Here is a 14,443-nt window from a genome sequence, read left to right as displayed (position 1 = left end):
TTGTGAGGACTTTTTTCCCCTCCAAATCTTGCTTCCCATCAGACAAGGGAATAACAGAGTATGTCCCAGAGAGAAGGACTATAGCCTCCTTCTCAGTTCTGTACAATGTGTCACTTGAGTGAAGTAACAGATCTGGTAGACTGTTTCCTTTTCAAAATAATCTTTAACAATCAGTTACTGTCCATATCCTTTCTTTCCCTGAGCCCACCAGAGACTATAAAACATATTTTACTAACTCATAAAAATGAACCTCTGCTCTCCTGGAATCTATCTTTTATTTGCCAGTGAAAGTAAAGTGAGGTTGCTGTCATTTAGGGCACACAGCTTTTCCAGGCGAGCAAGTTATCGCTTCTCAGCTCCACCACTGTTTGGAATTAAGGGGCTTCACTCCTGACCAGGACCTGATCCATGCAAGCAAAACCATTTTCATACTGTTGAGCTGAACAGAAAGATGAAAATTCTCTACTTACTACCAAAAGGTTAATGAAGCTACTTTCTCACTTTACTCACTAATTCAAAGTCTCTCTTATTACTTTATCCCAATTATTCTGAGAGAAGAACTTTGAAGATGCTACTCACTAGTTGATGAAATCTACTGCCTGAGTTTTCAGTTGATCTGCGCTGTGGAGGTCAGCCAGGATGAGAATTTCTGCAGCATTCTCCACGGAGAGGTTACTGCAGAGGGCATCCTCACACATGACCTTCAAGCGCTCCAGGGCATACTGTAAAGCAAGCAGCACTGTCATCCAGCAGCAATCACTCAGGGCTGACCACTCCTGAAGTTGTTCTTTAGTGGCACTGCTGAACAACTGGATATCTGAACAGAATTGCAGAGTGCAGGAAAGGCCACCACCAGTTATAAAACACAACCACACTCTGAAGGCTAGCTGTTTAAGCTTGAAACAAAGACAACTGTAATAAGGTGGGTAGCATCTATCAAATTCCAAAGTTTACCTGCTAGAAAATGGCAATCAGAGCAGCTTTTCATCCCAAAGCTCACTGTATCACCTGTCTTTCTTAAACAAACACCACCTACCTGACAATGAGGCATTAGCCAGCTGCAAGCCAGCAGAACCTAACATTACAACTTCTGCTGTCCTACTACTTACAGCTGACTGAGCAAAAGCACAGCTCACAGCTCTTTTTGCCTAAGCATTGTCACTACCCTGGCAAGATACCCCAAATGACCCATCAGGCTGTGAAAAGGGACCTGTGATGGTTTTCACCAACATCTCTGCCACACATTGTTTCTGAGCAAGGGTGAACCAAGGGCTTCTTTGAAATAGGAAAAGATAAATCAAGTCCTATTTTACTGGGGCTGAGGATAAGATTTTCAGGGTAAAAGGACAAAGCAGCAGAAACCCTGGTTCCAGTTTCAATACTTTTATTTTCTAAACAAACATCTGGAAAGGGAAGGTCTAAGTTAATGCTGGGCACACTAATCCAGCTGATTAGGTCTGATGCCAACCTGCTACCTGCTCTAATACAGCATGAACTTACTGAAGAATAAAGAAGGCATGAAGCAAAATGTCATTAATTACTTCGAAGGAGAAGCATTTGCTAGGAGGCTTTCCAGGCTCTCTATAGGGCCTTGACCTTCAGGCCTCAGAATTCGATGACACAATGTCCCTCCAGGCTGAACCATGGCAATCAAACCAAGACAATTTTATTATACATTTCAGGCAAGGAGGTATACCTGCTAGCACTGTGATCTCCTGGAGCCAAAAGAAGCTTTATTGGTTTTGGTGCTGCTTTAATTTCTTACATTTGAGTAACTGGAAAACAGTTTCCATGGCAAAGGGGAATGACACTAACTAGACAAGCAAGAAATGAGGGTGCTGGAAAAGTTGAGTAGATGCTCTGTCTCTCTGCAGTGCTACTAGACCGTTCTTCTACCCTCCTTTACACACTCTTTTAAAAGGAGTCTGCTGTGAATAGCTCTGATCCCGCCTGCATAATTAGACGAAAGTAGCCACTCTTGTCTCTTGGGGGACAAAGTTTTTTTCTTAATTATGCTTCTGAAAACCCTGCCTAATGGCAGTACTTACTCAGGAGATTGAAACTGTGTCTCCCAGGCCTGGCCAGTGTGTTTTGTTTTGTTTTTGGTCTAATTACACATGTCCCCAGGAGACTGGAAAGGCTCAGAAGAAGCTGTTTCAGCCTCCAGGGTAAATTCTAGATGTTTAGATCCTTCCATGAAAGATTTTTTTACTGTTTTCCTAAACTCATAGCAATGTGTAAAGGTAAAGCATGCTTTCAAATAGGCTTGGAGCAGTGGGATTTGAAAATGCACGAATTGGTTACCCCCCCCCCCCATCTCCCTCTATTTTCCTGAGAGGTTTCTCTGTGTAGCCCTTGCTGTCCTAGAACTCACTCTGTAGACCAGGCTGTCCTGGAACTCAGAGATCTGCCTGCCTTTGCCTCCTGAGTGCTGGGATTGAGGCATGTACCACCACTGCCCAGCAACTTCTCATTCATAAATCTGTAGAACTGTTGGAATTCAACTACTTTCTTTTTTAGAATCAGAAAGAAACATGCTACATTGAAACCACCACCCAAGTGACATTTCAGGCTAATTCCCATGTTCCATGCCCCATGCCCCATGCCCCAAAGGTCACCAGAAGCTTTTTGGCTAATAAAAACCCAGAGACAGAGAAGTTTTTAACTTTGGCTCTAAAAATGTATAAATTTAAACTTCAGTGTTTCTGTCTAAAATGTGGGGGCTCCACAGTACTCATCATTCTTACAGGACCTCAACGACAAGAGAATAATGATCTGAGGTATATAAGCACAAGTGACCATTTCATTGAAAACCAGAGGCAGATCAGACAGAACCATAGCAACTCTATGAAAGTGGACTTGGGCCATGCTTGGGTACACACAACTAAACCCATACTCAGGAACTAAGCAAGGTAACTGTGAGGTCAAAACCAGCTGGGAGCTATAGAGCAAACCTCTGCCTCAAAATAAACAAACAAACAAAAAAAAATGAGCATTGGATTGTGCTAATCTTACCTTTCTTTTTTTTTTTTTGAGATTTTATTTATTTATTATGTGTACAACATTCTGCATCCATGTATATCTGCACACCAGAAGAGGGCACCAGATCTCATAACGGATGGTTGTGAGCCACCATGTGGGTGCTGGGAATTGAACTCAGGTCCTCTGGAAGAGCAGTCAGTGCTCTTAACCTCTGAGCCATCTCTCCAGCACCGGAGGATACTTTCTTACTATCCTATTGAAACCAAGTTTCTCCTAATCAGAAATGAAGTTGGCTAGAAGGGTGTGGAGTTTTCATGTTGCCAACTACTAATCAAGTCTCAAAAGGTGATAACAAGAATAGTTATTATTCCAATCTTCATCAAGAGCAACGATTAGGTCTATATGCCTCTCATTCATTAATACTCCAAAATGCTGATCAACACAGACAAAACCACTAGGCACCCTCCTTTGTCCTCAGACACAAAAGGAGGTATAAGGAGGAGGAGACATTCTCCAGGGCAAAACCTGGAAACTCTTAGCTAGAGTTGCTTTTCCTCAGGAAAGTGCTGGAACTCAAACACAACTGGAAGAAGCAGCACCCCCAGCAAGTATCCGCTTTCCACAAGGTCTACTGCTGGCAGCTTAAGTAAGCCCTTTAACTCTCCTGCCTCATACACAGGGAGCACTTCTACAGGGCAATTATCAATCTTCCTGCCCATCTCACAAGTGCTGTCTGCCCAGGTCCCAGGACATAGGCAGTCAGCCTCTGGGCTCCAGCTGATGTGCCTCTACGATGAAGTCAGTTCCCAGTGTGTTCTGAGGTCCTCTAATTGGAAGTAATCCTTGAGAAAAATGCTTCTAGGATCAACTAAGTTGGAGGAATGCTGTCTATTTACTTACTTTCAGAAAACTATCTGTAAACCAAGTGTGATGGCCCTCACCTTTAAATCCCAGCCAGCACTTGGGAGGCAGAGGCAGGAGGATGTCTGTGATTTAGAGACCAGCCTTGTAAATATAGTGAATTCCAAGTCAGGCACATGTTGGTGGCACATGCCTTTAATCCCAGCACTCGGGAGGCAGAGGCAGGCGGATCTTTGTGAGTTCGAGGCCAGCCTGGTCTACAGTTCGACTGCCAGGATAGGCTCCAAAGCTACACAGAGAAACCGTCTCAAAAAACAAACAAACAAAAAAATATAGTGAATTCCAAGCCAGCCAGAGTTGCATAGAGAGACTCAGTTTCAAGGAGGGAAGACAAGGAAAGAGAACAAAACTTTCAATGCACATTAAGAAGCTCTAGATTCTGAGGAATCCTGCAGGAAAATGGTTCAGTAACCAGATGCTCATAAAAGATTTTCCCTCCACCCTCTCATTTGTTTTGAGACAGGGTTTCTTTGCATAGCCTTGTCTGCCTTGGAACCAGCTCTGTAGACCAGGCTGGCCTCAAACTCACAACAATCTGCTTGCCTCTGTAAAGGCATGTGCTACCACTGCCCGGGTATTTTCTCTCTTTAAAATTACATTTATTTGGGGGGGGGGAGAAGAAGACAAAACAAAACAAAACAAAACCAGGCAGTGATGGTGCATCACTTTAATCCCAGCACTTGGGAGGCAGAGGCAGGCGGATCTCTTTTGAATTTGAAGCCAACCTGATCTACAGAGCGAGTTCTAGAACAGCCAGGGCAACACAGAGAAACTATCTTGAAAAAACAGACCAAAAAAATCACATCTATTTATTTATTTTATATGTGTGGAGCATATGTGTGGAGGTCAGAGGACAACTTGTAAGCATCAGTTCCTACACTCTGTGAGTTCTGGGAATTGAATTCAGATCAGATCCTCAGGCAAAGCACCTTTGTCCACTGAGCTACCCCATAGGCCCAAGACTATATAGTGTTTGGTTTTTTTTAATAGGTTTGACTAAGTAAATGAAGTAAGAAATGTCCTAAAAATTATAAAGTACAGCCCAAATGTTAGCATTGCCTGAATCTTTCTTGATAGGGTTAAATTTAGGATAAAATAAAAAGAGGGGTGAATATCAAACATACCCTTCTATACCATAGTTAGGGTGAACTGGATAGCTTACCATTTAGAATGTGACACCTTTAGTATAAAAAGGTTACTACTGTGTTAGGACAACATGTATGAATAAGATTGTCCTGCCTAATTAAGATGTATGTATGCTCATTTTATCCATGATACAGCACATAAGCCCTTTCACAAAACTGAAGAGGTCACAGTAACACCTGGTCCTATCATTATTTTCCTGTTCTTTCTTGTCTTACCTTGTCAGCAGCTGCCAGCAAATCATCAGCCATTTTGTCAAGGTTTGGCGCCTTCCCCGTGTAAATGAAGCACATCATTTCCTTAAAAACTTCAGGCTCCACATCGTTAATCTCAACCCGATTCTATGCCAGAAAAGTCAAAAAAAAGGAGAAACTTTCCAAGAGAACAAAATTCCTAAACTATATTCATGATTTTAAGTTTGGTAAGGAAAAAAGCTTGTTTTCAGTTAAAGCCTAACATGGATAGAAAATACCTCCTCACTATTCTCTCTCATGATTGTTAACTATAATAGCCTTCCCATCACTGTATACTACCTTTGTTTTATTTTCTCAAAGACAGTAGCAAAACAACTACGCGCGCGCACGCGCGCGTGTGTGTATGTGTGTGTGTGTGTGTGTGTGCGTGTGCGTGTTTTAATCTGGGGACTTTCTAGTGTCTTTAACCCAAACCACTGAGGTGATCTGCTGAACAGTAAGTCCACTTCACCTGGGACCTGGACCTGCTCTCAGAAGGGGTATGTTTAAGAAACTAATTTAATAACATGGCAAGAAAAAGATAGTTAGGAAGATAAATCTGCCAGACAGGGAAAGATCTGACTGTAATCACTGGGTTAAAAAGATGCATGTCCATCCTGTTACATACCTTTTTGCTCTCCTCCATTTCATGTTCAAACATGGCACTGAAAACTGGAGACCGAGCTACAAAGTGAGAGGGAAACAAGGAAGTTTATCACAAGGGAACTGCTCGATTATCCCAGTAACAATGATGACCTTTGTTCTTCCCGTCTCATTTCCAAGGAAACGCTATTGGCCTCAAATCACATCAGAATTATAAAACGTACATTTTCAAAACATTTCTTTGGCTCTATTTTAATCATCCACATTTTAAGCAAATTATTTATCTGTGTTGGACAACAATGGTATATACATTACTTGTGTAGACTTTGAAGTTCAAATGGAAGGTACTTCATGGTCAGGGTATTCTAATATCTGGACTTTTGGCTAGAACAACTGAATGGCACCCTCTATAAAGACCATACAGGTAGAAGGTCAAGAGCTGGGCTCAATGGCATGCACTAGCTTGATAATGAACATTTATGGCAAACTGTTCTTCCAGCTATATGTTCCCAGTGAAGTTGCTATCATCCCCAACACCCTGAAAGAGCCTTAGATGATATAATGGTTTATGGCCCTTCAAAGCTCTTTTCTGTTTGGTAAAACCATCTTTCTTAACATTTAATTTCTTTCATCGCAGAGAATTCAGTTTTCCTCATTAGAAATGGGAATGAAGAAAAAAAGGCCAAGAAACAGTGCTGTGGCCCATGTACTTTCTATGAACATCCATGAACACCATACATACACACAAAAAACAAGTAAACTTAATTTCAACCATGAAAAGTAATAGAGAACTCAATTTTTTTCATGTTGCTGAATAAATCAGGGGTTGGGGTCAAAGTTGAAATTCAAAACCTAGTACCTAAAAATGGAAGGACAGATAGAGAGTGGAAAGAAAGTGGCAGAGACCTAGAACTTTTGGTTTGTACTTTACATCAGAAAGAACTAATTTTAACTCTGCCATTTTCTAACAATTTTCTTGGTAAAATCATTTAACCCTCTGATCATTTACCCTTGCTTCTCCTGCACACACACACACACACACACACACAACCTTTTAAAAAATTTATAAATAAACCAGGCATAGTGGCACATACCTATAAGGCAGGAGAATTCTGAGTTTGAGGTCAGTCTGGGTTACTTAGCAGAAATTTCTCCCCACTTTTTAGGATTTTAAACATGAACTTCAGTATTTTAATCTATTTCTATTTCAGAAGGTTATTTATTCCCAGGGTCTTATCTCAGAAGAGTTACAGACTATATGGTGCTCAGGGACTGGTGCTTACTACAAACGGAAGGGCCCACAGCAGCAGGTGGGGCTTAGAAAGTCATCAGTAGGCAGACCGCAGCTGATACAATGGAACACAATTCCCAACAAGAATAGCAGGCATAATGAAGCAGACTCTTAGGCAGATGTTTGAAGGAATAGGTGAAGAGGAGAAAGGGAAGGCACCCAGGAGAAATAGCTGGAGCAAGCATGAGATACAGCTCAGCAATGGAATGCTTGCTGAGCACTCCATATGTGGGGCCTAGGGTTCCACACCCTGAATCATAAGGGGAAAGAACAAGGTAGTCAAAGAACCAGGAGAAAACTGGAGCTCCAAGTCAACTAGTGTATGATCTGCAGCCTCTCAAACTTAGGAACTAGCAGGTAGTTCACATAACTTCAGAAAATTGCTTTCCTGGCAAGGAGGTGAACTGAGGACAATGTGGGGATAGGAAGTAGACAGCAAATGTGCTACCTCAAGAAATTTAGCTCAGAGTATGTGGGGAGAAAGAGCAGGTACACCAAGAGAACGAGGTTTCTAGGAAGACAGGGTGAGATTCAGAGAGCAGAAGTATACTAAACAATCCATTCTGCAGTTGAGGGATACCTCCTTGCCCCTGAGAAGGCAGCTAAGGGAACAGTAGTCAAGGGTGTTCCTACAAAAAGGCCTCTTGGAAGGAAATGTGGGCAAAGGCATTCTTTAGGGGTTGGAGGAGGTTAGAAGGGAATGGCAGAAGTTTGAAACATCTACTGTTGGGGAAAAAAAGGAAGCTGACTGAATCTACAGAAAGATGCACAGGGGGTGGGGAAGCTGACAAAGTGCTTGCTGTACAAAGCATGAGGACCTGCTTGGATCCCTAGTACCCACTTAAAAGCCAGGAGTGCATCTGTGACACCAGCACTGGGTGAAGTCATGGGAGGGACACAGTGGACGCCTGGACCTCACTGGTCAGTCTGCCCAGTAAAAATGGTGAGTTCCAGGCCACAGAGAGACCCTATCTCAAAAAGTAAGGCAGAGAGCAACAGAAGAAGACATTCAACCTCTGGCCTCTGTACGTATACTTGTTTTTTGTTTGGTTTCTTTTTTGTTTTTTTTTTTTTTTGTTTTTTCGAGACAGGGTTTCTCTGTATTGTTTTGGAGCCTGTCCTGGAACTCACTCTGTAGACCAAGCTGGCCTCGAACTCACAGAGATCCTCCTGCCTCTGCCTCCCGAGTGCTGGGATTAAAGGTGTGTGCCACCAACGCCCAGCTGTACGTATACTTATAATGTACTTGCATAGACATGTGCAAAAACATGCTTGTACCACACACACAAACATTAAAAAAAAAAAGAGGGGAAGGAGGGAGGGAAGGGGGAGGGAGGGAGGGAGGGAGGGAAGAAGGGAGGGAGGAAGGGGGAAAAGAAAGAAGCATGTTGAGGGCCTCACTGTACAGGCAGACACTAGTCTTGAGTTACTCACTTCCTTCAGCATTGACAAAAATACTTAGTTGAGGCAGAGAATGGGAAGTGGTCACATTAGACAGCTTGAGCTAATCTCAAGTGTGAACCTTAGAATGATGGAGCTGAGATGTCTCAACAGAGGAGTCTTGGGAAGAAGTATGTTACTTGGAGAGTCACACAATACTCTGTTCTGCAGAGCACTGTGTAGCTATGGCTCCCCTTTCTATAAGGTGATGTCGGCCCTCTCCCAGTTTCTCCTCTGGGTGAGTCTGGTCTTAAAGATCAAGGACCTTATAGAACAAGACCTGATCCTCTGGGTCAGTAGCAACAGTCTCATTCTTCTTGTATGTTTATAGTGAAGAGACAACTTAGCCAGTGAGGCTTAGGTCTCAGCATAAGTCCCTTGACCAGAACCCTCCCCACTGCATCCATAGGCCAACAAGGACCTACCACTTGCTCTCAGGTACTCTGAGACCTATTTTCCTAGTGCAAAGCTATGCAATACTTTTGTGTAACTATCATTTATACTTTGAAAATGGTAGCCTAAGAATCCATTCTTGAGACAAACCAGAAATGCTATTTTTATGGAAAGTAACTTTTTTGGTTATAAGAACTGTCTTCAGAATATAAAAATACAGTCCAGGTATGGTGGCATATGCCTATTATGCCACCATACTGAGGGTAGAAGTAGGGTTAGGACTGAAAGTTTGAGGACAGTCTGTGCTAACATAGCAAGTTCCAGGTCAGCCTAAGCTACAAAGTAAGACCAAAATGGAAATGAACTTTGAAAATGTATTTTAGGTGCAGAGTTCAAAAGTTGAAGTTCTTCCAAAGGCAATTTTGCAGCCTCTATTTTTCCTATCACCTCAAAATTATAAAGTGAACCATGAATAAATACCAACCTGCTAGGATAGCCTTGTGAGCCTGGAATTCTTGGCCAGCCACACACAAGCAGCAGTCTGTGAATCGAGAATTCTCCCACAACCCTCCTAACTCATCGGCCAGCCGGCATTCAGGAACCTTTACCATATTCATGGTATTCTGTCCAGAAATATTGACAGAATCTTGTACTACGCTCACCTGTGGAATATGAGGAGACAGAAACACAGCTTTTATTGCCAGCAGTCTGGAGAGAGGTATTCTGTTACAGTGCTACATAAGATCTAGATACCACATTTTCGTATTTTCTTGGCACCACCTCCATAAATCATGACATCCTCCTTTGGCTCAATTTCCCCATTTATTATAATAACTTTGGGGGGGGGGTTGAGACAGGGTTTCTCTGTGGCTTTGAAGCCTGTCCTGGAACTAGCTCTTGTAGACCAGGCTGGCCTTGAACTCACAGAGATCCGCCTGCCTCTGCCTCCCGAGTGCTGGGATTAAAGGCGTGCGCCATCAATCCCAGGCCCCTAATCACATTTCTTTTATACCACACTGTAGGACAATGACAGTTTCACAAAGTAAGTTCTTCTCCAGTTTCAAATAAGTTCACTCTCCTTGCAAACCCAAGCACAGCTACTAAGGAGAACCTGACAGGAACAAATGCTTAATTTCAAGTATTCCTCTTACCTGCCTTAAAAGAAAGGTTATACACAAAGAACTGCTATATAAATCACCGTCTTAGGGTTTCTATTGCTATGAAGAGTCATCATGACCCTCTTACAAAGGAAAACATTTAATTGAGGTGGCTTATAGTTCAGAGGTTCAGTCCATTATCATCATGGCGGGGCGTGGCAGTGTGCAAGTAGACATGGTGCTGGAGAAGGAGCTCAGAGTCCTTCATCTTATAGACAACAGGAAGTGATCTGTCTCACTGGGTGTTGCTTGAACATATGCGATCTTAGAGCCCACCTCCATGGTGACACACTTCTCTCAACAAGACCAAACCTACACTTCCTAATAGTGCCACTCCCTTTGGGGGCCTTTTTTTTTTTTTTTTTTTTGAAACAATCACATTCACCATATAAAATTCTCTAGAGAATTCTAGTAACTTAAACATTTCACTTATTTTAGTTAGGTCAGGAAACAGATAAAGTGTAGTTTCTATAGGGCTTGGTAAGTAGCTGGCATTTCTCAAAGACATTTGACTAATGAACATGATGGCCCACTATCCCTAAGGATTGAACCAGGAAGGTGTTCCAGTAGGGATAACTGGGTAAGTATACCATAAGTTTTACACCTGAATTCAGTCATCTGTGACAATGACATTCAAGATAACTGGCTGCAGCTTACACATGTGTTTAATACTCATGGAACAGAAGGACAATGCCAATCGTATGGAAGGCTCCAACTTCCCACTCTGGCTTCAGTAGCATGTTTCAACTAGTTGAATTAATTCAACCTAGATAGGAACCAAGCTAATATTTTAGATGGGTTAGTGAAAGTCAGTTGTTAGGATAACAATTATAAGGATTTATAAATCACATTAACATTATAAAATATGCTAGTCATTAAACAAAAAATAACATCCTACAAAGCAGTTATGCACCCAACAACTACTGCGTTTTATTTCCTACAACACATCATGTTAGAAAAGTTAAGTTAAAGCAGAACTCAAGCCTTGAGAATTAACTCCCTGCTCTTCCACTGCTAAGAATCTGATGAGAAAGACAATTTAAGAACATCCTTGATGACCCAGATTTCTTTTGACCTTCAAGATGCAAGTCATCCTTTAGCTGTAGTCATAAACCCAGAGGCAAAGTTAATGCTTGATCCAAATGACCTATAATCCCTTCTGTATAAGAGTGAGATATTTACTACCAGGTCAAGAAACTTATTCATTTGTTTAAAACTGTTATGATCTTGCATAAGGAGGCAGTCAAGTTAATCAATTATGAATGTGCTCAGCATTAGAGCACATTTATCAGGGACAGATTATAACAATATTTTAATAACCTAGGACCCAGCAAAAACCACCCACAGAGATCCTCTCCTGTTCTTTGTAAGATTTCTAATTTGGTTCAACCATGTGCTCATAGTAGCATCCTCATTTCTTTGATATAATATTAACACTAAAAGTTAAAGTTGTCTGTTCCCAGCTATAGTTCTAAATACTGATTTAAAAAAATAAATCCAGCTTCCTCATAGGGAAAGGCAGGGATCCCCAGGGATGGCCAATGTCGAGAATGGAGAAAGCTTTTGGCACTATGTTTCCAGTTTGAATTAAACCAGGCTGACAGGAGCCCAAAATCATTAACACTTAATAGCAATTGAGTAGACTGGGTAAAATGAATTGGCAAAAGCTAAGCTGAATTTCAAATGAACTATGGTTACCAGTGGACTTTCTGCTGGCTAGATACATGCTTGGTAATGAGTGGGGCCCAAAGACTGAGACACCTCTCAGTAGGGCGATTCTTCTCTCTGGACACAGACAGGAACACAGCAGACAGGAGAATGTACCTTTACTGCCTGAGCCAGGCTTGTTCTGTAGATATATGGATGCTTGGAATCTCCAGAGCCCTGAATGTCTGGCACCTCTTACCAACATTAAATACGCTTAATTAAAAATAAATTTTAAATGGCACTCAGAAATGAGTCTTTAGAGCCCAAACTTTTAACTTAGAGAGGAATTGTTTTCCTCTGCAAATGATGATGCTAAAATGAGACCATTTTGAGAAAAACGAATTTTTTTTTTCTATGCCTATAAAGTTGACTATGGAGACTCATTCAGAACTGCAGCTGTGAAGATGACGTGACTGTGACATTTATGTCGTCTTATAAATGAATGCATGAAAATGTCTCAGGAAGGCTGTATAATCTCCAAAGTTTCAAGTTATAGGAGGGTCCCACTTTTAAAATCAATTTCTTTTTCTTCTTCTTTTCTTTTGGTTTGGTTTTTTGAGACAGGGTTTCTCTGTGTAGCCCTGGCTGTTCTGGAACTCACTCTGTAGACCAGGCTGGCCTCGAACTCAGAGATCTCACTGCCTCTGACTCCTAAATGTGGGATTAAAGGTATGGGCTACTGGGAGGTGGAGAGATGGCTTAGTGGTTAAGAGCACTGATTGTTCTCTCAGAGAACCCAGGTTCAATTCCCAGCACCCATATGGCAGCTCACAACTGTCTGTAACTCCAAGATCTAACACCCTCACATACAGAATGTGATATAGATTGTTTTGAACCTAATGTTTATCCCCATTTTCTCAATTACAAATAAATACAATATAACTTGTGTTCAAAAAAAAAAAGGTGTGGGCTATCATACCTGGCTTCAACTTCTCTTTCTTAAAAAACAAAATTACAAAATAAAAAAAAATTTTTAAAGGAAATTTCATAAATGACTAAGGACTGTCATCCACATAAACAGGGAAATCCATGGAAATATTTAGTACCTACCAAAGACTAAGGACTGTCAAATCTTGTACATTCATCTCCAAAAAGGGAAAAATCCATGAAAATCGCTTTAGTGTCTATGCAATTAAAAATTGAAAATATATAAGGAAACACCATACATTGTTTATTGTGTGGCACACCATTTGAAGCAAAACAGTAGCAGCAACCTACTTCCCAAGTGCTGGGATTAAAGGCATGTGCCACTACTGCCCGGCCCAAACTAAGTAAATATTAAGAATGTATTGTTCAGGCACATAAATGAACAATAGAAAATATTATAAAAAGTGAAGTAACCGCCTCATCCTTTGGTCATGGGACAAGAATGCAGTATAAGGAAACAGAACACAGAAGTTACCTTCTAGTTGCTGAGAAACTAGAGTGGGTTGTGGGTTTACTACATAAACATATTTTATAACCTACAAAGATGCTTTGTAGGTCAAGAACAATCAAATATTGGTTGTTCCACACAGTGCAATTAATGCATACCAACAATTTATTAATAAAAAGGGAAAAATGAATAGATTGGGCAAAATATACATATTCCCAGGCAACCAAAGGAATATTCTATGTATGAGAATGGAAAGGATATTTTAAAAGCATAAACTAATGTCTGGATATTTTACACGTGGTATTTCATATGATGTTTCCTATTTCATCTTAACTGCCACCTTACAGAGAGGACTCTTCTACCTGCATAGGCAAAGAAGGGGAATACATGTATCATCATTGTTAAAGAGTATTTGTTTTATATAAGTAATTGCAAAGGGTTAACAGAAGCTGAAAATTTTCACAAAGATTTTCTATGGCCCAAATTATTAAGGAGAAAATTAAAAATATAATTTAAACATGCTTTGTATGTTCTCTTGTTCATTACCAAAGTAAATACTCTCTATTAAGAAAACTTGGGAGAGCCCTTGCTCTCTTGGGTGAACGGCATTCAGCTCCACTCAGTCCAGCACAGCAGACAAGAAGTGAGAAATGGAGAGCTGACATGGCCTTGACATTAATTTGCTGTACAATGTTAGGAAAAATTACCTGACCTCCTGAGGCACTGCTTCTCCCCGTGTAACAAGAAATGAAGAAAACAGAACTAGCCTAGCTCAAAGGATTGTGATAAGGGATGATTCAAGAAATGCTTAGAAAACATTTAAGTATGTTAATTAAACAAATTCAACTTGGAAGAATTATATTTCCTAATAGACAAAACTCATCGAGAACTGAAAGGGAACCCCATGTGGCACATTACAAACAAGACCACCCACCTGGTACTTTCAGTTTACAATCCATCTCACTTAAGCATTCAGTAGCAGTAATACCACTGAAATAAAGGCCAAACAGGCACAAGCATGGTTCTGTCTTTCACTTTCCAATTCCCTGTGACCTCTAAGAGCACCAAGAATCTTTGAAGCAGCTGCACTTAGTGCACATTGGGATGGCAAAGAAGTGTCTGGGCACAGACTAAGGGAACAATGCAGTACTGTGGGTACTTGCAACTAAATTCCCATGTGGCTATCGTTTCATAAAAA

The 14,443-nt window shown here is 41.1% G+C and overlaps 1 protein-coding gene across 2 annotated transcripts in view; it reads right to left on the bottom strand.

The window, feature by feature from the left end:
• The window catches only part of Spop (speckle type BTB/POZ protein), an 80,298-nt gene that overhangs the window by 1,917 nt on the left and 63,938 nt on the right, over positions 1 to 14,443 (bottom strand). For both annotated transcript variants that reach the window (XM_027424273.2, XM_027424272.2), the window contains 4 exons: positions 9,491 to 9,668; positions 5,908 to 5,963; positions 5,265 to 5,387; positions 580 to 722 (listed from right to left, as the gene is read on the bottom strand). In XM_027424273.2, the coding sequence (XP_027280074.1) occupies positions 580 to 722; positions 5,265 to 5,387; positions 5,908 to 5,963; positions 9,491 to 9,668 (500 nt within the window). The remainder of the gene's footprint in view (positions 1 to 579; positions 723 to 5,264; positions 5,388 to 5,907; positions 5,964 to 9,490; positions 9,669 to 14,443) is intronic.

Source organism: Cricetulus griseus, chromosome 7 (genome assembly GCF_003668045.3).
Source record: "Cricetulus griseus strain 17A/GY chromosome 7, alternate assembly CriGri-PICRH-1.0, whole genome shotgun sequence".
Taxonomy (NCBI): domain Eukaryota; kingdom Metazoa; phylum Chordata; class Mammalia; order Rodentia; family Cricetidae; genus Cricetulus; species Cricetulus griseus.
Note: the sequence above shows the minus strand (reverse complement) of the source record. Positions and strands in the feature narration are given on the sequence as shown.